This window comes from Corvus hawaiiensis, chromosome 6 (genome assembly GCF_020740725.1).
Source record: "Corvus hawaiiensis isolate bCorHaw1 chromosome 6, bCorHaw1.pri.cur, whole genome shotgun sequence".
In the NCBI taxonomy this organism is placed as follows: domain Eukaryota; kingdom Metazoa; phylum Chordata; class Aves; order Passeriformes; family Corvidae; genus Corvus; species Corvus hawaiiensis.
The window spans coordinates 64,223,668-64,248,107 of record NC_063218.1 but is presented as its reverse complement, the minus strand read 5'-3'; the positions used below and the strand labels follow the sequence as shown (position 1 = coordinate 64,248,107).

At 46.2% G+C, this 24,440-nt stretch overlaps 1 protein-coding gene across 2 annotated transcripts in view; it reads left to right on the top strand.

Moving 5' to 3' along the window:
* ABTB2 (ankyrin repeat and BTB domain containing 2) overlaps positions 1-24,440 on the top strand; it is a 112,558-nt gene that overhangs the window by 57,145 nt on the left and 30,973 nt on the right. Inside the window, exons 1-3 of one of the 2 annotated variants that reach the window (XM_048306627.1) lie at positions 6,616-6,816; positions 16,241-16,387; positions 18,963-19,173. In XM_048306627.1, coding sequence (XP_048162584.1) covers positions 18,983-19,173 — 191 coding nt within the window. In that variant the 5' untranslated portion in view covers positions 6,616-6,816; positions 16,241-16,387; positions 18,963-18,982. Of the gene's footprint in view, positions 1-6,615; positions 6,817-16,240; positions 16,388-18,962; positions 19,174-24,440 lie in introns of those variants that run through there. The other variant, XM_048306626.1, reaches the window with a different exon arrangement.

Sequence of the window (24,440 nt, the reverse complement as noted above, 5' to 3'; positions counted from 1 at the left end):
CTCACCCTTTTTCCTGACTTCCAGGGTACTGTGTTTCCTGGGGAACCAAGGGCTTTGATGGCTGTGCCTCTGTTTCTCCTGCTGGAAAACAAAGACAGTGATATGGATCTTTGCTTTGTACCAGGTATTGTTTGAAACTTCAAACTGCTTTAAAAGGAGGAAGGGCCAAGGCAATTGAAATCCATAAATCGGCGTTTCTGCAGAGTGGTTTGGGTCTATTCATTGCATCCCAGAAGAAAAGAGGAATTGTCTGTTTGTTTTTTCAGTCTGATACATGAAAAGAAATTCAGAGCCCTTTTCCTTCCTACCTAAGAAATGCAGAGATGGACGTAGTTCCTAAAGGCTCCAGTTAGACCCAAACCTCAGCTCTTTGACCATGTTTGGCGCGAGAGTGGTGGTGATGATGTCTTCAGTGAAGCCTAAATCTGAACCAAATTCTGACAAATAGTGTGTCTGTGTAGTGGGCCCAAATGCTCCTTCACAGCTTTCATGATAGTTTGAAATCCATACCTCAGGTTTCAGGCAGGTGTGGATAGAAACAAACAAACAAAACCCTAAACAAATAAATAAAAAATGCGCAGCTCCCCCTGATTTTCCTCCTCAGTGTTTGGTAAGGAGGGAAATGCTGATGTATCTAAAGTGCATTTCCTTTCAATACAAAATACAGAAAATGAAATTGGGAATGAAACCTGATGCAACAAATGCTCTTTTATTCGTGGAGAAGACATTTGGCAGCAGAAACACAAATGACAACATAACCTCTTTGAAAACAGATGACCTCTGTTTGCCCTGTAAAATTTCCTGCGCTCTGCTTTTCATTAGCTATTTGCTTATGTGGTTTATGTGTTTTATAGATTAAAAAAAACATATAAAATATGAACTGTGATATGATTTAGACCTGACATGGGCCTTATGGTTGATGTGACCATGCTTATAAGAATTGAGCTCTCTGTGGTTGGATGCAATGTGGTTCTTACTCGAGTCAATGCTTGAGTGGTATTTTTCCACCTGGGGATGCCCTTGGTATTCATTGGGATATGCTGATAACTTGGAGGGAGCCTCTTCCATCCTGGGATGATGTACTGAAAACTTTAGCTCAGGCACTAAATGCTTTTGGTTCAGGGTTGTATCCTGGAACTTCCCCCAGCCCGAAAGAATTAAAGATGATTATATTTTTGCCCCAGAGTGTTAACTCTGGTGAGAGATTACTAGGAGATTACTGGAGCTGTTTAAGAGGATTCACCATTGTAAGAACTGAATGTTCAGAAGCAGAACCTCATTTCAGACCCTTTTTCCTCAGAATGCTCCGCTGTGAGGGGAGGGAAAGAGAAGGGAGAGAAAGGCCCTTTCCAGGAAGCACTGCTGATGAACTACCTTGTTTAATGTGTAAGAAAGTTCTTTTAGATGCTTCAAGATAAAAGGCATCCATAATGGTGCTTCAGAATTAATGATGTCATGGCAGCTCCATCAGAGAGTTTATGAGTCTTGGCTTCTTAGACTCTCATAAAATAGGCAATTTATCAGTGCTGCTAAATGAGAGAAATCCCCCTGCAGCTGCAGTGGGGAGCACTCAGGCTTTGATTGCAGTGGGAGAGGAAGAGAAGGTTGTTGGATGAGCTGTCATGTTGTAGCTACTCAGTGCTGTGTTCTATTTTGGAGTGAAATCGTCTAAATATTGCAGAGGTGTTCTCTAATTATGATCTTTGAATTATTACTTCAGTGTCAGCTGACCTCTTTGTGTGCGCTGTGCTTTCCTTTTTTGAACGTGGCACCAAAGAATTCTTCGCCTTGCTGGCACTGTACTTAATTCTAACTCAGCAGCAGCAGCAGGGGCTCTGTGGCTTTAGGGTTGGAGTTACCTTGTAGTCATCCCTCTTTAAGCAGGAACCAAGAAAGCTCATGTTGAGTACAGCAAATTCTGAAAGTGTTACTAAGAGATGCTCACCTGCCCTAAGAATCTTAAGGTGTTTTAAAAACAAACACCACTTCCCCACCCTCAGCAAAGCCAACCGACCAACCTTAGGAATAAAGAGAAGAAATCCTTTGTTTCTGGTCACAGGGAGTGAGTTTGGAAGCAGCCTTGCCCATCAGAGCTGGGGAGAGAACCCAGACCTCCTGCAAAACCATTTCTCCCTGCCTGTGGTACCAGCAACTTGCTAATTTGAGAGCAATATTGTTCCAGTTCTCAGGCTATCTGGGCTGATGTAATATTCTTGGCTACAGTCAGGTGGGTCATAATAAATTTTCTGGAACCACTTCCAGTTCTCTGTTTCTTTTCTTATAAACAACTTCTTGCACTTGGCAAATTCCGTTTGCTTCAGAATGCCAGAACTGTGGATAAGTTTTCTATTGACTTCTAAAAGTAAGTCTTTTACTATTTTCTCTGAAAGCAGAAGAGATTAAATTTAAGGGGTTTTACTTCATTTATGATTTTTTCAGCATTTCAGCAGTTTCTGTTATTTCTACAAGACGTGGTGGCACTGGCAGGGTGTGATTTTGTGGCGGTTTAAGCTGTACTAAATCGGGGGTGCTGCAGTCTCACCCATCCTTTTTTGCCCCCAAACACGTCCCCACTGCCCCTTTTATGCCTGCACTTGCATTTATGTGTTTATACAGTGCTTATGCTGAGGCAGGGAATTGATGTAACCAAAGCTGAGCCTGCTGAGGGAGGATATTCCAGCTTTGACAAGAGCAGAGGCTGGGAACACAAAACTTGGGACAAAGAGGAGCAGGGCTGCTCTCACTTCAGATGTAGTTCAGTGGAAATTTCAAACAATGTAGGTGGCAGTGAGAGCACCTTCAGCTCATTTTTAATGCCCTGGGTCTCTTTGAGGTACTGCCTCTTATCAGTGTGATGTGGAGACAGGAGGGTGGAGTCCAGCCTGGAGCACATCATATCGATGATCTTTCCAGGGGAGAGGGTGAGAGGTGACTCAGTCTCTCCAGCAGGTTAAACGAGTGCCACTCACCTGTGGGATTTGAGCATCCCAGGCTGTCTGCACCCAGATCCAGAGAGAGCTGGGAGAGCAGCCCAGGCACAGAGCCCTTGTTTTTACAGAGCTGAGTGTCCAGGCTCATGGTACAAACACAGGACAAACATCCTCTTTTCTTCTTTTGGACGAGTCATACTCAACTTTTGCATCTGGAAAAGGCCAATGGTGGAGGCTGCAGTAGCTGCAGGACTTGGATGTGTTTCCTGCTCTCAAACCCTGCAGCTTTGCCACCAGTTGGTGACGCAGTGCATTTTAACCACTATTTAATAGAATATAATACAGCTCCAGCTACTGCACACGGCCAGGACTGAGAGGTTTGGCCTCGACTCCCACTCAGGTTTTCTCTGTGTGCACTAATTTTTTTTTCCTCACATCTGTTTTTGGCAAAATTGCAGTTGCCAGATTTGAGCCAAACATCTGCTTTTTGCTGCTGCCTTTGTGGAGTTTTGTACTTTGGCAATATCAGCAGATACCAGCGAGGAGGCTTGGGGTGTCCTGATGCAGCTTTTCAGTACCTGAAGGGAGCTACAAGAAGTATGGAGAGAGACTTTGGACAAGGGCTTGGAGTGACAGGACACAGGGAATGGCTTCCCACTGCCAGAGGGCAGGGTTGGATGGGATATTGGGAAGGAATTGTTCCCTGGGAGGATGGTGAGGCCCTGGCACAGGGTGCCCAGAGAAGCTGTGGCTGCCCCATCCCTGGAATTTTTCCAGGCCAGGTTGGATGGGGCTTGGAGCAACCTGGGCTGGTGGAAGGTGTCCGTGGCAGGGGTTTGGAATGAGATGATTCCTTGAGATGATCCTTTCCAGCTCAGACCGCTCTGTAAGATACTGAGAAAGCTTTTCCATCCCGTCCTTGGCTAGGCACTGTCTATGACCCACTGGTTTTCTGGTAAAAATGGGGTTACAGGCAGAAACTCAGAGTGGAAGAAATCTTTTATACTCTAGAGACAGTTTTGGTGGGCACTGTAGTGACATTTCCCAAGGGGAGATGGAGGAGATGGGTTGCTCACACCTGAGCAAGAGCAAAATGCAGACAGAGGAGCAGTGCAGCTGGAGATCAGGATTCCTCCTGCCTTCACACAGCACAGATTTCCACATTAGTTCCTGTCAGCTTGGAGACCCCTTGACATTATTGGGTCAAAGAAAGGTGCTAATCCATCACAGAAAATGGCTTAGCACTTGATTTATATTCATTTATCTTTGCTCTGCACAAATGCTTTGTTCCTTACTCTGCTTTGAATCAGGCCAGCCTAATATATTGGCACCTCAATCATCATTTGGCTCCCACTGAGATGAAGAAGCAATGGTCGGGGCTGCAGGGCCCGAACAGTAAATCGGTGATTTATTAGGAAGAACAGGGCAGGGAGGTGAAGATCATCTTGAAAATAGGTAGTGAGGAGACTGCTACATTTTAATGTTTGATTCTTCTGCCCTGAAGAACTATAAAACAGCAAAAAAAAATCAAAACAAACACATGTAACTTCAGGTTTCAAAGCTCAGTATTAAAAAATTGAGTCATTTATCTTTTTATCTTGTTATGGTGATCTTGCAATTAGCCCGGGAAGGGGCACTGGAAGCTGAGTGACTTTGCCCACACAGCTACAGTGGGTATTGAGTTCCATCAGCGCTGAGCCAAGGCACATCCAGGCTCTGCTCAATCCCCCTTTGTTTGCTGTGCCACTTCTCAGGGAATGGGATGAGGGGAAGGGAGACAAATGATACTGGGGGTTAAAGGATAGAGAGTGTTACACATTCCTCAAGAATTTTTAGGAAAAATAAAATATTTCCAAGGTAAAGGTGTAGAACTGGCTTTTATTTATTGGACTGTGTGCTCTCCCATTCTTTCACTGATTTCTTCCATCAGGGAATGTTCAGGTTTGGTTTTTTCCCTGTTCCTTTTCCACCGTCCTTCTTCCATGTATTTATTCCCAGCCTCTCTGAGTCTTCTGTGTGCTCCTTTCCCTTCCCTGTTAGTTGTTGTATTACTTTTGGGGGAAAAGGTAGTTCTAAAGTACAATTTGAACTCCAAGTAAGTTTCTGTTTGAGATCCTAGTGATGTGCCCTATCTCCTATTCCAATCTGTTCCCGCCCTTCAGTGGAGCTGCAGGGCAGCCCAGTTTTAGCCTTCACCAGCTTGTCCTTTTTTAACAGAGCAGTCTCTTATTTGAGCTGTCACTGCAATAATTTGGTAAAAAGAACAGAAAAAAGCATTCTTAAGACACATGAGCCTCCCCAAATCTGCCTCTGCCATGGTTCTGCCTTTTGCTTCATTCCATGACAAATTTTAAAAGCCTTCTAAGACCTTTTTTTTTTTCCCCTTGGCAATAATCAAAGCTGTTAATATTGCTGGGATGTAGCAGTTGCAGACAAACAGCTGGATCCAAAAAGTGATTACTTCTACGGGATGGGATTATGTGTGTGGGATGGGACCTTTGCTTTTCAAGTCCTTCCATGCTGTGCATCTCTGCCTCCCAGCAGTGGAGATGCTGCACGTTGCCCTCAGAGAGAAAATCACGATGTAAAGCAGCACAGAACCAACAAAATAGAAAATAGGCATTTTATTTTGCACCCTAATGACTACGGAAGTTTCATAGACAAAGGTAACACTGTGATTGTTCATTAAAATGAAAGTTTTTTCCAGCTGTGTAATTTTTTGTCAATTAAAGGATCTTGCTCTAAAAAATTCTTTCATTTTGCTTCTGCCATGAGGCAATTTTCCCTGGTTTTCCATCATTTTGCCTGAAATGATGAAAAATGATTTTTTTTTTCCCCTCTTCATTTCACCTCTACAAATAACGATGTTCCAAGTGTCAGGAAAATAATTGTGTGCTATGAAATGGGGCAACTGGAAAGTCCCTTGCAGGAAAGCCCTGAGACATCAGCATGCTGCCAAAATCAGTTGGGCTGAATGCTTGAATCCATTATGGATCTGGTGCCTGGGTTTGATGGAGATATCAAAGTGTGTTTTTAAAACAAAATGCAAGATTGGGATTATAATTTTCACCCCTCCATAGATGCTGTGTTAAAAACCCAGAACATGTGGTAGTGTTTCTAAATTCTTCAAAGAACCACAGCCAGTTCTTCAGAACTGCTGCTTTTTATGCTTATGCAAAAAGTCGGCTGTTTTAAAATAAAAATACAGGTTTTCTTCAGAGGTAAAAAACAATGCTGGGGGATCCATTAATCGGAGTGGCTTCCTGACCAAGTATTCAGATCTTAATGTAAATATCTAGAAATAATATAGTGGCAGCAGCATTCTTTTGGAAACAAAATTCAAAGAGGTCCTGTTTGAGCAGCGAATACTTGCTCAGGGCAGTTATATTTAGGGCTCTAATGGAAGTGTACAAGTTAGGCTTTTTATACAAACTATAAATGGCTACAACCAAGAGACTTAGACTTTGAAATGCACTTGGCACTTACGCAGTGAGAGAGACAGGCCAGAGCCGTGTACAGTTGGTTGTTTTGTTGGTTTTTTTCTCCTCTGCCAGCTTTACAAATATCGCCAAATTCTTACAGTGTTGCCACCCCTAAAGGGCACATCCAAAAATAGATGTTGGATCTGCTCTCGTTTGGAGCTGGTGACCGAGAAAGGCTGAACCCTGAGTGCAAGTGTGGTGACAATGAAGAGGTGATGGGGGACAAGAAAGAGGAATTGAGATGCAGAAGCCAGGGGGTGAAATAGGTGCTGAAGCCTGAGCAAGACGTCGTGGAAGGAAGCCAGGCACGAATGCAGATGGTATGAGATGGTCCTTGAGTACCACACACGATGTGAGAAATGGGCTAAAGTGTTGGAAAGACCGAGGGTGAAGCTGAGCAGTTGGTGAGTAAGTGGAATTCCTCAGCTCCACTTGTGAGTGTCTAAACAATTGGTCATTGTTGACAAGATCTCCAGGATGCTTTGATGTGAGGAAGCAGAAAGTTGCAAAATACTGTCATTAGTAAGAGACTCGTCTGCTGTATTGAGGGGGCAAACTGCCACATGCTTCCAAGGGTTTGTTTGAGGAAATGAAAATTAAGAGAGGCAGAGCTTCTGTCCTGGGCTGGAATTGCTGCTGGTCTTTAGTGCTATCGAAATACTCCTCGAGAGCAAGCCGTGCCTGATGGTGCTTGTCAAACGCAAACATTGTTATCGGGGTGGTGGAGCTCAGTGTTTGTCTTGTCCCAAAAGCTCGCACTAATGCTGGGCTGCGGCAGAGCTGGGTAAGAATGACACAGCTCGTGATTCACGAGCTACTCACGCACGTAAATGCTGCTGGGAGCAATTCACTGCGCTGAAATAATACTGAAGATTAAACTGCAGGTATCAAATCTTCAGCAGTGCTGTCTCTCTTTCTCGTGAGCCGCTCAGGATGCACCCGCCCCGAGTTTTGTGTTGGCTGGCCGGTGACAAAACCTGACTCATTTTCGTCTGCAGGCAGCGCAGGAATGTGCTCATCCTGGTGAGCCTCCAAGCCTTGCCCTCCTGAGGCCAGGCTCCGCGGTCTCAGCACTGCGCCGTGTTTCTCTTAGATAAAATTTCAATTTTCTATTGAGTGGCAGATTCATATTTCACCCTGACAAAACCCATGCTGGTGTTGCTGACAGCAGCCTAAAAAATTCCTTTGAGAGCGGTAGGTCGGTTGCTGCTGAGTTCCTATTGCCTCGTGGCTTTTTAAAAATAAACTGAGAATAATCAGCTCTCGCGACACTGATACTTTAGGTCATTAACTGATGTAATTGTAGTCTTGATGTTTATTATTAAGTGACCATGGTTTCTAAAATCTGGTTTTAATGGCGTGTTTGGAACAGAAACGAGAGGCTAAGGAGGGTAGATTTTATCAGGCCAAGGGCTCACCTGTATAAAGAAGGTGCTGGGCAGGGATAATCTCTTCCAAAAAATTGCTCTGGATTATTTTAGAAGGGATTGCACTGGATTATTCTGGAGTAGTGCCCCGGTCAGATTCTCCATCTTGACGTTCCCTAAGAAAAGGAACTGGGAGTGACAGAGGATATAAATTTACTATCCTCTTTGTTTGGCAAGCATACAGATCATGGGATGTATAAATAGAAGAATTGAAGGCAAGTAAAGAGAGGTCATTATGGGATGTACAAAGAGCTTACTCAGAGCACATCTGGGGAACTGGGCATGATTCAAAGGCCAGATTACAGGAAGGACAGTGAACAATAAGGAGTGGATTAGAAGAGGGTATTGTGGAGGGTATGAGGGCTCGAGCTGGTGCCTGCAGTTGCTGCAGTCCCACTGCTTACACCAAATGAAGCTGGTTTTAATGTGAAAGCACCTAAATTGGAAACTTCCAAAGAAGAATTCCAAGGGAATGGAGACAGAACCCTCTTCTTCCTAAACTTTCTGATCCCCTACAGCAGTGCCACTAAAGGACTCTGTGTTTCTGGAGTTACCACTGCTTACCTGTCATATCTCTCTCCCTCTTTAAAAAACAAAGCTTATTTTCTTAGCTTCCATATATATATATATACATATATATATATATATATATATATATATGTTGTTTCTTTATAATTTCTTGTGGTATTTCTGCTCTGTCAGAATAACTGTCCAATTTTGTATCCACATCCAAATCTCTACAGGGCTAAAATAATTTTGTTTTCCTTAACCCTCTCACAGTTGGGTAAAGCTTCTCTTCTGATCTCATCAGCTCCAGTGAGGTGCAATTAAATATTGTCACAATAGCTATCCTTTCATCTCAGAAATAGCTGTGTCTTGGGGAGCTTTGTTGAAGGTAAAAAGGGCTCTGTAAATGTAAAAAGGGCTGTTGGTAAGGGGCAAAAAAATGTGCTATTGACACATATGGGAAATGGGGACACTGCTAAATGTTGAGCAGCGTGAAGGAGTGAGTTGAGGATGAGAAATTAAGCAAGAACACTGCTGCTGTCACACCACCCTCACCAGGAATGAAGCAATATCCTCCTTTTCCAGATAAGCAGACTGAGACACTGAGATCAATCCAACTGCTCGGGGTTTACACAACCAGGGAATTGTAAGCCTTCAGCCTCTTGGACCACAGTCGTTTTTTGGCACAAGATCCTGGTTTTGTACTCCTTTCACAGTGTTCATAATCTATTTATACCATTCCTCATAAAACTTTGGTTTTTAATTGATATTTATAACCCAGTATGGGGATTTCTCTTTAGTGTGCCTTACTGGATCCTGAAAACAAGAGTCCTGGAAGCATGGATTTATTGATAATTGGTGGATTTTTTAATACTGATATTACAGTGTAGTGCAGGTCTTTGCCTGCCCTTGGACCCTGCACAGAAGAGCCAATGCCTGGAAAACCACATGTGCAAAATTCCAAAAGGATTAGCCTAGTTTTAGGGATGTGCTTGTTGACATGAGCACACACTCTCCTCTTCAGAACTACTTGTAGGAAGTAATAACAGTAGGAAGCGTTTACAGTTTGTATTTACAGATTATATCCCCAAAGGCCTTTTATTAGGATATATAAAAAGAGGAAGCATAGTTCTGCAAACCTAGACTTAAAGCCACGTGGTTATTCCCTTCATTTCCAATCCCTGGATCCGGGTTGTGGGGGCAATGGCTCCATGCTGGCCACTTCCATACAGGGAACCTGAACTGGGAATGTTGAACTGGGAATTTGGAACAGGGAGCAATGGCTCCGTGCTGGCCACTTCCATACAGGGAGCCTGAACTGGGATTGTTGAACCGGGAATTTGGAACAGGGAGCGGTGGCTCCATGCTGGCCACTTCCATAAAGGGAATTTGAACTGGGAATTTGGAACAGGGAGCAATGGCTCGGTGCTGGCCACTTCCACAGAGGGAATTTGACCTGGGAATGTTGAACTGGGAGTTTGGAACAGGGAGCAATGGCTCCATCCTGGCCACTTCCGTACAGGGAATCTGAACTGGGAGCAATGGCTCTATGCTGGCCACTTCCACACAGGGAATTTGAACTGGGAATGTTGAACTGGGAATTTGGAGCCGGGAGCAATGGCTCTGTGCTGGCCACTTCCACCCAGGGAATTTCAGCTGGGAGGTTTGGGTTTTGCAAAGTGCTGGTTCTGGTGCACGAGTTTCGTGGTTGCTTCTCCTCCTTTTGGCCACATTTCTCCATCTAGGAAATGGGAATGAGGACAGTCATTGTGCTGTGTTTTTTGGCAGTCATGACAATGCAAGCCCAGGATATGTTCCCTTGTGCTCATGTTCAATTAAGTGTTTGGGGCCAGGCCAGGTTAGTGGTTGTCCAGAAGACCACAGGGATATGGAAGTGGGATTAATGACTCAGTAAATACTGACTTGGTGTTAAACCGAGGCCCTTCTCCTGCATTTATAGTCTTTTGCAAGCCCATACATCACAGCTGGATTCAAATGGAATACACATACTTCCTACCTGCTCCCCTCCAACTTCCAGCCCAGTTCTACCATTTTCATAGGAGAATTGAGGCAAAATGTGTGGGATGAGGACAGGCACAGGGAGTTTCCTCGGAGTAAGGAGGCATTTGTGGTGACTGTCCATCAGCTCCTGCCCTTTCCCTGGTAGTGCAGAAGGAGTGGCACTGTTGCTGTAAGCTCCACTGCTTTTCCCTGCTTTTTGGACTTCCAGTTGCTGCAGTGACCTGCACCCCAGGAACAAGGGGCAGTGGATTTTGAGAGTGCTTTATAACTCTCTTTTGGGGTATTTTAGTACTTTAGTTAAGCGCTGCCTGTTGACACTGGGCTACAGGAAGGACCAGACTTGAAGGCAACGCATCTCTGATAACATTCCTGAAGTCCAGGAAGACTGTATTTTGTTAATTTGGAGAGGATATTGTCTCTTGGAGCAGTAAGATCAGTGAATGAGAAATGAAGCAAGAAGAAATCAAGCTTGAGGGCTGTGTGACTCTGAGGTGTCCAGAAGTGTCCCCATAGGGGACATCAGCTCTTCGATGGAGAGATCCAGTGTAACACTTGCAGAAAATTTTAAAATCTCCTCCACTTGAAGCTTCTCCCTCCTCTGCTTCTGCTCCTGTTTCCAATTACAGAATTAATGTTTAATATGGATGCAGATATAAGAAACTGTGTTTGATTTTTCTTACTGCTGACAAACTGGGCGGGATGGCTGCCTGCTTTCTAGCAGAAGCCACACTCTTTTCCTATATGTGAGCAATTAGGTGCATTGTTCCCTGATCACAAGCCTCTCTCACCATCTATAGCATGGCTGCAAGTTGATTACAGAGCCTGATGTGTTTAGATTTTGAGGGAGTTCCATCAGGAACACTTTGGTTGCTGTTTTTTGGAGGGGTTTGTTTATGTTCTGTCCAAATGATCCCATCTCATTTCATAAAATAAAGGAGGGTCGAGCTTTCCTAGCAGCGGTAGGTCAGCGAGGAGAAAAGGAGCTCCAGGAGCTGGCACGTTAATTCCTGCTGGCGCTCCGCACTCGGAACTGATTGGCAAGAGGGAGCTGCAGGGCATTGTGTGGTGTGGGAGAGCGGGGAACAGAAAACAAGGAGAGCCTTGAATGCTCCTGGCCATGAAGAATTGCAGGACTTTGTGCAAGGTGACAGCCGTCCCCATGTCATGGCCGCGTTCCAGTGCGGGACCTGCACTTGCACTTGGCCGCGGTTTCCCCCGGCTCCATTGGAATCGGTGGGATTTGGCTACTCCAGCCCAGTCAGGTCATCACCGCCCGCCTTCAAAACTTTGGCCTTCCACCGTGTCAGTTCACAGGGATCAGCCGTTGTTCCCACCCCCTGGAATGTTTCTTGTGGAATTTATCCCAAGCCAAACACTGCAAAAGCACACTGGTGCAGGGATGCCTGCTTGGTTTCCTAATGCGTTTTTCAAGCGTACTCACAGCACTCCTGGTTTCACACATGGGGCTTTTAGGAATAATTTATAATGTATAGAGATGATTTCGAATTTTCCGAGGGCTTTCTGGTTGGTTTGGCCAAATAGATGCTTTTTTTCCTATTGTTCTGATTTGTTTTATGGAAGTGTTCAGGTATAAATGATATATTGTATTGTCCCATACACTTTGTGGGGTTTATATTTTTTTAAAAAGTAGTTTATGATGTATATCCCTGTCCTAATTTTATTCCTGATTCTTTGCCTAATCTGTCGTGAACAGAGCCAGTGCATTTCTGGAATAAGGGAATCAGTACCCTGGGCAATTTCCATGAGGAATCCCAGACAGCAGAATTTGAGTGCTTTCCAGCCAAGTCTCCTTGGCCCTTTGCCACTTGTGAGTGGCCCCATCTTAACCTCTTAAGTCGTCATATAAGTGTTTGAAAGCCATCAAATGGCTGATGAGTTAATCTCTAGGAAGCTGTCTGCCAACATCAAGGGTCCAGACTGGGGAAAGCCCAGAGAAAACCATTACAACAAAGTAAAACCGATGGCAAGTCCCTTTGCATGAACGTGGCATGCAAATGGTGTGGACTGTGAAGGTGCCGTAGGTAGCTGGAAAATAAAATGTTCCAATCTCAGGACAAAATTCAGGGAAAGGTCTGCATTCGCCTGTGTCTTGAGATCAAAAGTGCAGAATTTGATGCCAGCCTCTGAATTATGAGGACATTCAGAGATGGACCTGGGGTTCCTCGCAGAAATTGTCCTGCTTGAGGAACTGGATCCAGCTTGGGGAATCACAGAATCATGGAATGGTTTGGCTTGGAAGGGACTTAAAGATCATTTAGTTCCAACCTCTCTGCCATGGGCAGGGACACCTTCCCCTATCCCAGGTTGCTCCAAGCCCTGTCCAACCTGGCCTTGAACACTCCCAGGGATGAGGCAGCCACAGCTTCTCTGGGAAACTGTGCCCAGGTCTCACCACCCTCATAGGGAAGAATTCTTTCCCAGTATCCCATCTAAACCCACCCTCCATCAGTTTAAGGCCATTCCCCTTTGTCCTGTCATTCCACACCCTTGTCCGAAGCCCCTCTCCAGCTCTCTTGGAGCCCCTAGGTTCTCCCTGGACCCTTCCCTTCTCCAGGTTGAACGTTCCCAGCTCTCCCAGCCTGTCTCCAGAGCAGAGGTGTTCCAGCATGTGCTGGAAACCACACAAGAGCTTTGCCCAGTCCCGCTCGTGGGAGCCATCACGTTACAGCCAAAGCTCTCCCCAGAACTGCTGCAACTCTTAAAGCAGAAAGATGTCCAGGAGTGTGAACAGACTTCTCCCTGGATCTTGCTCAGACTGGAAACATTTTCAGTTGCTATTAAAAAGCATCAGATTACGGACAACAATTTCAAACTCTTTAGGCAAGCAGAATAATTTGAGTTTAAGGAACTGCTTAACTGGAACTCACCCAGTCGTGACTGCCTTTTAAGAGCGTTGGCAGCAAGTGCTTGTGAACAGGTTTCGTATTTAACTGAGGTAGAATAAACATGGCTTTATTTCCAGCTGCTGTTTCAAAGGCTATGGAAAGATCAGGAACAAATTGTTACCCAGCCGTGCCTTAATCGAGAATCAGGCCATTCCAGAGATGACTTCTGAGCTCCTCCTGCTCCTGAGGTCCTAAGCCACACTCAAATTCATAGTCCCTCCTTAACTCCACCTGGGCTTCGATCCTGTTCTTAAAATCTTAATTTAAAAAAACCTGCCCAAGTGGTTCATTCCTGCACAGTAATTATGTGCTGTTTCACATTGTTGTTTCGTGGGGAAAACACACTTTGGGAAAGCCAGGAAATAAAGGCGAATATCAAGCAGAGGGTGTTTTGACATGGGTTAGTTTATTTCTATTGCATTTTTGCTTATCTTGCTAGTCATGATTAAAAGCAGCGTTGCCACTAATACAAAAATGCAGGAAAGTGAATGCCAGGCAGAAACTGCCCCATGGTTTATACCATTGTAACAGCTTTTGACTGAAAATTCCATTATTTGAGAGGCAGGAGAGCAAGACCCATAGTTTGGGATATAAATAATCAGCACAAGGCAGTTGTCTGTTACCAAAAAAAGGGATTTAAAAATTATTGTTAAAGATTAAGTCCTGTTCCTAATTATCACTGGGCAAAGCTGGACTGCAGATGTCCTTGTGCCTGATTTTCTCATCTGAGGAGCAAAGAGGATGCTTTTCCAACTCTACGGAGTTACTGGAAGCGGATCAGAGAGGAAATCCTGATGAGGGTGCTGCAAGATAGAATAGTTGTGGGGTACGTTTCTACTGTGCTTCCTGCTGCCTCAGAATCAGTGTTGGGAGGTGTGTCCTCATTCCCAGCCTTGCTCGTACCTATGGAGACCTGCCAGACTTCGAATCCTTACCTCATTAGAGCCTGATTCATCCCCATCTCCGACCCCAGGGAAAATCCCCAGTGGCATCACTGGGCTTTGGTACGTGGCCGAAGTCTTGGTAAATTCCTTATTCCTCTCTGGTACGTAGAGGATGCTCCTCAGCTGTACCAAGGCAGGTGACAGCATAAGTCTTGTCCCACAGCAATCTTGGATGAGTCATTTTTCCAAAGGTAAATAAATCCTCCCTGTTTTCCTTGCACCACCTGGCAAACTGTGAACTGGAAAATTGAGAAAATGTTGTTGCCTTTTGCGAGCCAAAGCGTTCTGCAAACCTTTTATTTTTAATTCCTTGTTAGAAAACAGAACCAACTGAAAGTGGCTGGCAGAGAAAATGTGCCCCATTTCTTTCCCTCTGCCGGGCTCAGCAGTGGAGCTGCCAGTTTCTGTTTTCGCCTCTGTAGAATTATGTGCCTCTATTTGAAAGTTTTGACAAATCAGGCTGTTTTCATTCTCCCTCTGCCATAAATTCAATCCATATGTCTCTAAAACATCCTTTCATAGCTTTGGCATGGAAAAGGAAGTGGCTTGGGCTCTGTATAGTGTATTTAAAGCAAAGCTCTCCTCGTTTGCATGCATGGCTTCTGGTAGCTCTTAAAGCCTCAACTTCCTAATTATTCAGGTTAAGAGGGCACTGGCAGAGTGTTCTCCATTAACTAACAGTGATGTACAGTGAAGAAGCACAACAGGATAAATCATTCCCTTATTCTCATCATGTCCAGGAAGTTTTTGATGCAGCCCTTGGCTTTACCACCAAGCAGGATGCAAAGAGGATGTGAAAAGGGTAGGAGAGATCAATCCGGCGTAAAATCTCAAAAGAAAACATCAAGACAAAGAAACAAAGGGTCTTGCACAATGAGCTGCAGGGTTTTGTTGGGCAACAATGCACAGCACCTCTGTGACAGGAGGTCACTGCCACAGGAGTAAAGGATCTCCACATCCCAGGCTGACCCGGGGTCGGGAGGTGAGGGTGGAAGGAAACGTGGGTTCGAGCTGAACTGTATTGCTGTGGATCAAAGTTAAAAATCAGAAATACAGGATATGCAGCAGGCTAAGAGCACAGGCAGTCGTGGCTGCTCTGAGTGGCCATTGTCTGGAATCGTGGAAAGTTTGGGCCAGGAGGTGCTGCTGGAATTGCGGGATGGATCTATAATTAAAAATGGGGCAGGAACACTGGCTGAGTGACTGCAGGTGGCTTTTTGGAGTCCACCTGCCCTGTGGGTGCAGTGGTACCAGATCTACCCCAGGGTGTCACTGGACAGGGCAGGTCGCTGTCCCACCCCAGCCCCTGTCATATGCACCCTGCTCCCTGCCTCACACCCGCTCCAGAGGCCACATTCCCTCTTTTCTCTGTGCCACACGGAGCAATCGGTTGCTGTGCATCCACACTGCTGCGTGCAAGGAGAGGAGCTGTGTGTGGTAAAGCCGTGCAGTGTTAATTACCTGTCTAATCTCTCCATCACACACAGGGGTCATTTACAGAGATGCAAACACAGGCAACCTCAGAACTCCTGGGCGTCGCTTGGCGCATCCAGAGGTGTGTGCATGCAGAGACCACAGCCTGAGCACCTGAAACTGCCTGGCAGGTTCAAAGGGCTGGCACAGCCCGTGGTTTTGTTTGCAGGGTTGCAGGGATGGGGTGGACTCCAGGCTATATTCCACATCTCTCCAGATCAGGCCCTTCTATCTGGGCATCTGCATACAGCTGTTCAGCAGCGAGCCAGTTGTTGTATAAACACGAGCAGAGGCTTCACCACAGCTTTTCATGTAGTTTTATCTGGACTGCAATTTGTTTCCAGCTCCTAAACGCTGTAGGAACATCCAGCCTTACTCCCTGGAGCCTGTTTCAGCCATTCCAGCAGTGTTCACAGCGCCGTTTGATTCCCTTTGAACTGTTCCGAAATTCCCGGAGAAAGGCGCGAGTTCTGCATCCCTCCTGGAGGGATTTGCTTTTCCACACGTGTGGGCTGATTTGTAAGAGGTCTGCTGTGTGCTCTGCCCCAGGTGTGCTGTCCCTCCCTGCCTACTTCAGCCCCTACCACGACGGCTCGGTGTGCAGCGACGGACGGGCCGACGCCTACGCCCAGCTGGAACTCCGGACCCTGGAGCAGTCCCTGCTGGCCACGTGCGTCGGGAGCATCTCGGAACTGAGTAAGTTTGGGATATAATCAACCACAGGATTCTTCCAGCAGAGCAGGAGAGCCCATCCCTCCACTGCTGAGGGCAGCAGGAGTGCTGCCGCTGTTGGCAGCGTGAGCAGCATTTAAGGTTGGGTGAGATTTAACTTTCTGGTGGTGCTGTTTATGGAAATCAGCTGGTCTCATTAGTCTGCTTTGTGTCTAATTCACCTGGAAAGGTGTAGGATGCGCCTTTTTTTGTTTTGTAGGGATGCTACTGCCAACTAAAGTTGGATGCTCTTTACAAGATGCCTCTGGAGGCTCTCCTGTGCATTTGTGGAGCACAGCAAACCTCCCTCAGATGGCAGAGAGGGTTCTCTTTGTTAGTGTTTCTGCAGTGGAAATGTCCAGGATATTCAAGGAAAAGCTTTTTGGTTACTTAAAAAGCAAAAAGCGGAGGAAAAAAAAAATCTTAAGAGTACTCTGGTAACAAAAACTTGTTCAAACCGCCCCCCCCTTTTTTTTTTTTAAAGCTGACCAAATGAAATGTTCCATTCCTAGAGTACTCACAAAGCCCCTTTAAAGTAAACAAAAATGATTTGTGTTTTCCTGGTCTACTTTTTCCTTTGCACCGTTTCTGCTGGCATCACTTTCTCAGCCTGCACCATCTGAATGCTAATGAATGCCAGGGCCAGTAAGGAGTTTGTGGGTTTCACCATTTATTTTGCAACCTGCCTTAATTTGAGGTTTTCAAATTCCTTTAACACACCTCTATTTATCCTGGAACACAAGAGAACATTTGTAGCGAGGGCCTGAGATTGAATACAGCTTCCTCTCTCCCTCTTCCCCGTCCCTGCCTGGCCAGCTTGGTCAGTCCATCCAGTGAATGGGTCTCCTGATACAGTTGCCTGCTTTTTTTTAAGACGTTGCTGCCCGTTGCCAGAAGAATAGAGTGAGTGTGCAAAGGAGAAGGATCGTTATTCTGAGCTGAAAATTTGAATTCCAGATGCATTTCTGCTGTAAACCGTGCAGACTTCTGTGTTAGCACCAGCCAGCGCTGGAGGATCCGTGATGCTCTCGTAAAACGTGCGGATCCTGGAGCTACTGAAGTGGAAAGGCAGAGTTGTTAGAAGGATTTTTTTATTATTCTGAAGTGGGTCCTTAAAGCTGAATGTGCTGTACAACAAAGGAGTGGCACGGCTTTAGACTGCAAACTGAGATTTTTAATACCCTGTTGGTCTGAACCACTAAAAAATGTCATGTTTAGACATACAGTAGCTTTGTGGGGCTTTCTCCTGTGTAACAGTAGAACCCCAGGGGTTCTGGCTGGAAAATTCAGTGTTGCTTTTAGATATAAATGAACAAATAATAACTTCCTAAGAATTTCAGAGGGAGGTGTTGCTAAAAGATACGTGGCACTGCTAAGCTCAGGGCGCTTTCCCAGGAGCCAGCTTTGTGATGGGGCGACTATTTCGGTTCCATCCTTTCCCAGTATTGTAACTTTTGGACACAATAGAGCAATGTTTCCTGTGAGGGTTTGAGGGGAATGTAAAGCATAAAGCAGCAGAGATTCTCCCAAGGAAAAAACAGATCCTAGCTAAGTATAGTAATAATTCAGCTCACTGCTTGGTAGTCACACTACTCAGAGATGAAGCTTTTAAAGCTTTTTTGGAGTTTGTAATGCACCACAACACAAGGAGAGTAAACAGGGTTGTGCCTAAGGCAAGCTTATTGCAAAAAGACCAGCTTTGGGGTCCTTGCCCTGAGAACTTTTTAAAAATCTGCAGTCCTAACATTCTGAGTGCAACTGTGTAATCCAGGTCACCTCCTTCCAGGCCTTCTCAGGTCCACCCTGCTCCGACATAGAGGCAGCTTGGCTCGAGTTCAAAGACCAAGAGGACTGAGAAGCCCAGAGACCTCCTGGACTGAGCTTCTTACAGTGCTGAAGGACAAATTTCTGGCACAGCTTGAGACAGCCAGCATGATAAAGATTGGCTTTTTATTTAATAAGAGAGTCAGGTCTTGCCGTTCTGGAGAAACCTGCAGCTAGAGTGAGAATGGGAGCAGCAGACCCCTAAAAGAAGGGGTTTCTGTCTTGAATGTAATGTCCCTAATTTGTCTCAGGTTCCTGGGCAGCAGGGTAGAACAGCATGACCCAGTTGGAAGAAATGGGAGCAACGTCCTAACAAAAATAAGAGTGAAGTGTTGGTGCTACTGACTTTGCCCTGTGAAACTGTCGCTCCCAGGCTGGGCAGAGGACATTTTACAAAGACATCAGTAGTTTTTGCAGGCTGGCAAAAAAACTTGGTATTTGTGGGTGGAAAGAGGAGAAAACCAGCAGTAACCCAGCAAACTCACTGCAAAGAACGCATGGTAACTGGGAAGTGTTTAGTTTCACGTTTTCTAACTGGTAACTTGGTCTTTGAAAGCAGGTGCTGTGGAGTGCCAGCCTGAGGGACAGGACACCCTTCTGCCTTCGTGGAGGAGGTTCTGTGCACACAGCAAACATTCCTCTGGGCTGTGAGAGTTTTGACTTGTTCAAAAAGTGTGATTAAAAGCACTGTAAAGAGATGATTTTGTATTTTCTCTCTGTGTGTGTGTGTGTGCAGGTGATTTGGTCTCGCGAGCCATGCACCACATGCAGTGCCTGAACACCATCCGGCCCGGCATGAGCCCTGTCCGGCAGACCCGGCAGCAGCAGCCCATCTCCTGGTCCCCTGACGCCCTCCACACCCTCTACTACTTCCTACGCTGTCCCCAGATGGAATCCATGGAGAATCCCAACCTGGACCCTCCGAGGATGACGCTGAGCAATGAGCGGTAGGTCGGTGAGCTGGGAGCGGGGCCGGAGCAGGCTGAAAGGGCTCCTTTGGTTGGGTTTCCAGGGCAGTTTTGTGGGATGCTACCTATGAGGCATCAGTTATTCCTGCAGCCAGGCCAGATTAGGTTGTCAGCCCTGCCAAGTTTGTGAAGCCTTGGAATTGGAGCTGGAAAGTGAGCTGTTTTTTTCGTGCAATCTTTCCGAGCGAGGCATAAGGCTGCGTGCTGCCAACAGGGCTTGTCTGGAGACCTTGCCAAAAGTACATGTGGTTGCCTAAAGCAGGAAAGGCCTTCCCAAAGAAAATGTTACCTCCTGAACGGCGCCAGTTAACAATTGTCAGAGTTCTGGGGAAGAGCAACGCTGTTCGTTGTGGGGAGGGTTCAGGGGATTTATGGACATCCTGCTTAAGGATTGCTTCAGTTGATGCTGTGTGTCTGGAGTAGAAGGAGATTTCTGTAGGAAGCCAGGAAGTAACCAGGGAAGGCAGTGGGTCTCCTGCCTTCTGCCAGCTTCGTAACCAACTCTCAAAGTAGGGCCATTATTACAGCGGTCAGAAATGTTCCAGTGGGATGTTTTTTCTCTTGGAAGCCTCCCTGGTTTCCTTCCTGCCCAGCTCCTTGGCAGGCTGCCTGACAGGCTGGTGGCACAGGAGAGCTGAGGAACCCTCAGAGCTGAGTTCCTGGACAGGTCAGGCAGCTGCTGCTCCCCAGTTGCCTTCTGCAGGGAGATCCAGGCCACTCCAGACTTGTTTCCCCACTTTCCAAGTGCACATCCAAGTTTCTGTTTATTTCAGAAATCTTAAATGGGAAGTTCTGGTTTCTGGTTATCCATTATTTATTTTAGCTTGCTTTTTGGATGTCTTTTTAGCCTGCTGGACATCAGGGTGAGGGAAGGCTCTATCCTGGCCTTTCCCAAAAGCAGCCCTTGGTTGGGGGGTTTCCCAGTGCATTGGTGTGTTGAGGCCATACTCACAAAACAAAAAAGCAAAGTGCTTGCTGGACAGGTGAGGGAAAGGAGAACATCTCTGCAGCTTTCTAAATAACATGGTTTCTTCTTCCCACCTTTGGCTTTACTGTACTCAGCCCCAGCTTCTGAAATCGGTATGAAATGGTAGTACAATAATAAAATAACAAAAATAATTAATTACAAAATTAAAAAAGGTTGTCTTTCTGTTTGATCTTCCCCTGAAATCTTTCCAAAAAGAGCAGAACTCTCCAAAGAGAGGGAACTGATGTACACATATGAAGAATCAAAAGGAGTTAACTTGAATAAAATAGGAATAGAAAGGACCATGGCTGCTGGTAGCTCAGTTATTTGGGCTCACTAACCTTAATCAAGGTTACCCCTACCCTAGTGCAAGGCTGTTTATTTTGCACACTGTGCAGAAAAAAGAGTTTTCCTGAGGCCAGGTTGTGTAAAGTCGTGCCACTGGTTCCCACAGTGGCACAGCTGAGGCTGCTGAACAGCTCATACCAGAAATGTAGGTTAGGCTTTCTATTTTGTGTTCTTTTCAGTGCTCTCAGTGTAATGATGTTACTGCAGCTACGTGTTTTATACACTGGGGATAATAAATGAGTTAAATCAGGAGAGCAGTTATCTCTCCAATTGCTCCCAAACAATGCTCTTCACATGGTTCACCGGAGTTTTTTTGGAATGCAGGCTGCAGCTCTATTCTGTTTTGAAATCCGCACTAGATCCTACAACAGCTGGGGTAAGGGAAATTTCTGCCATTTTTTTCTGACCAGTACTTAGCTGTAAAGGAAATTAAAGAGGATATATTAAAATGGAGCAAAAACTGACATTAAGGAAAAAAAAAAAAAAAGAAAAAAACAACATGAGCACTTAAAGGACTGGCTTTGAAAAATTTATGGAAGCTGGAAATGAAATTAATACTGCCCATCCAGCCCTGCCTTTGGGTTGCTCCAGGATGTGTTTGTCTGTGCCTCACTGTCCCGAGCTCTGGGCACGTGTCTTGCAGGGGCAGCGGGATGAGTGCTGCTGGCAGCACTTGGCAGAGGAGGTGCTTTGCTCTCTCCTGGCTGAGGAGGAGAGGCAGCCGCGGCTGGTGCGAGACGCCGGACTCGTGGCGTGAGAGACGAGGGCACTGATTCACCTAATGTGACTTGGCAAGGCTGTGCAGCCCCGTTCTTTTATTCCTCCCTGAGCTGTGCTAAATCAGCTGCAAACTGGGCACTGCTCTTTTGTGTGTGTGTGTGTGTGTGCGCTCACTTTCTGGAATAGACGTGTTCCGTGCACTGCAGTCCCAGCTCGCTTTCTGCTGGGAAAATCCCGGTCACAGGCAAGGACAAAAACGCTGACCTGTTCTGCCTTTGCTCGTGCCTCAGTCCCCACCCTCCTGCCTAAATCTGTAAATCTATTGATCTGAAATGGAGCAAAGAGAGGAGGGGGTGGCTGTTAGAGCTGCAGACTTGGAAAAATCTGATTTTTGAGAAGGTCCACGAGCCACACAGAGTCAGTGGAAGGAGCTGCAGTTGTTCATCCACAGGCCTGGCAATCTGCTGTTCGTTCTGGCTCCCCATGTGTCACACTGCGCTGCAGACTGCTGTGAAAACCATAGCACCGTGGGGTCTGGGAGGTCTTCCCTTCAGCATGAAGGCAAGCCTAGGATTCAGTTCTGGAGCCGTGCCCTAATGGAGGCTGTCACGTGCCGTGAAGGGCTTTTAAAAGCCTGGCTGAGCTTCTGAGCTTACCCTGCAGCAAACTGCAGAAGGTATGAAAGCAGACAGGCACACTTGCAGGTTTGAGGCACCCCAGTGAACAGAGCCAGTTTCAACCCACACGAGTGGGTTTTCATCCACGCTGAACACCTTGGCAAAAGACCTGAGGGGGAGGAAGCTGGAGAGTGCTGCAGCAGTGGGGGGGATGGAGTCATCTCTAGAGCTCTCTGGAGTATGTGGATGGTGTGGGATATCCCATAGGCTGAAACTCTGCAGAGTTTGTGGCTTGGTGATGTTTGCTTCTGGCACCTTCAGGTGAAGGCGTTGAAGCAGGAGGAGGAGAAGAGGCAGAATTAGAAAGCACTCGGATATCTCAGGCAAAACATGCAGCATTTCCAAAGTGAATGCAGCTGCTCGCTGTGCAACTGAGCCATGGCCCACTTGGAACCCCAGAATGACCTTGTTTGCTGCACAGACAATAAACCATCTGCTGTTTGGGGTCAAACAGGACACCTGAGGAAGCGTTTTGCAAACACAGAGTGCCACTTGTGCAATATTTTGGCGAAGGAATTAGACCCTGAGGTGAGCACGAGCTCAGTGAGGATACACCTGAGTGCCCAGAGGCTCGGAGGTTTTCCGTGTCAGCAGAGCTCTGTCTGTGCTGCTGCAAAAAAGGGCTCTGCTGGGCAATAAGATACTTCTATTTTCTCTGAGATCCTAGTCCATGTTGGGGGTCAGATGATGTGTTTTGGACCAGACATGTGGCACTCCTGCTTTCTTCACTCTGTTCCTGCTCTGGGATTTCTCCCGTTGCTTCCATCAGGCTGGCTGAGCTTGGGAGCACTCCTGCAGCGTGAGCTCATGTCCCAGAGCTGTTTGCTGGGGTTGTTTGGGATACTGTGACTTGAGAAGAGCCATTCAAAGGTGGAAACGAAGTTCCTTTCTCCTTTTTCACTTTTCCCCAAGTGGGATATAAAGCCTTTGTTTTATTTTTAGTGGTGTGTCAAGGCAGGAATGCTCTGGCAGTGATGCATATCTTGGGGAGTATTTGTCAGCTCCCACAGAGCCCAAATCGAGGTCACTATTTAGGCTCATTTTACTGCTGAATGGACTGCTCTGCCCTGGGTTAATTACTTGGCCAGGATAGTGGTCCAGCCTTTAAGCTGGGAATAGACACCACTGACTGCCCTCATCCTGTCTCCCTTTGGTTATCATGTGCCTTTAGCATTTATTGTTGGAAAGTCAGCGTGATCTAATACCTAAGAACAGGCAAAAAAGTTGGATCCTGCTTCCTTGTGTAGCTGTGGGTTTGGGTAGGCTGGGCTTCCTCCCCTTCTAGCTGCCCTGTTAAAAAAACCTCTAAATTTTTCTCTGTTGTTGGTCCTGTTGGTCTGTAGAACATTCTGGAGCTAATTCTAGGCTTGTCCATCAGGGCCTATGGTTCCAGCCATGTCAGGCCTTTCCAAGCTGTCCACGTTGCAGCAGTGCCAAGTTTTACATGTTGTCTGAGTTGGCTGGTGCATTATTTTATTCCAAACATCAGGGAGTATAAAACAATTTACATCAGCAGAAGCCCACAGCCTGTACCCGTCTTGAGCCTGTCAGTGAAAATCCAGCAAAACGCCGGGGAAATTCCAGAGCTGATGGAGGATTTGTCAGCTGCCAGCAGTGAAGTTTTGGGGCTTGCCAATTTAAAGGGAACTCGCAGCTCTTCAGCTGGAAAACTGCAAGAAGCCAACTACGGGGGCCACCTCGTAAGAAAGAAAGAAAGCTTCGTTCTGTTTGCCATGTGCAGGCTCCAGATTTGCTGCTTGTAAACAAACCTGGGCTCACTCAGTTTCTCCCTTGTCACAGAAAATCCTTCAGGAAGGCTGCTGCTCATCTTGCTTTCAGCTCCGTGGCTGCTCTTACCTACCAGGCTCAAAAGCGACCTGAATTCATTTTCTGCTTCCAACAGGAGTCCTCCCATTCCATCTGTTATCCCTCATGATCCAGAGCCAAAGGATAAACATGCAAACCAGGTTTTTCAGGAGGGTCAGGCAGGAAAAAAGGACTCCTCTGTGCCACACTAGCTGGGCAGAAGAGGAAGGAGCTGAACTGCCCATTTGGGTTTTCCCTGTGGAGTATTCCCAGCAATGCCTGCTCTGAGAAGTTATTTATTGGGAAAGGGTGAAAAATGCATCTGATTCTGAAGGAAGATGTATCAGTGCTACAGAAGGAAAGATTGTAGCCTTTCCATGCTGTTTTTCAGCACCATTTGCTCAAATGCTCTCTTCTGCCAACATCTGAGCTATTGATTTAAATCATCAGTGGCTGCAACACTTTGTAGTTTTTGTCCTGTGTGTAATCTAAGCTTAACTTTGTCTGGAACAGAAAGCAGAGTTGGGTCGAAGTTAATTCTTCCTGATACAGTGTCAAAATCCTGCCCAAGCAGGATTGATTGGTGGATTGATTGATTGATTTGCAGTGGTCAGTGCATAAAGAGCCCCTGTGCCATGGCTGTTTCTGAATCCCCAGGGACCATCCAGTGGTCTCCTCATCGTATGTCCTAAATTTCATGTTTTGAAGAAGCATGGCTTTGATCTTAC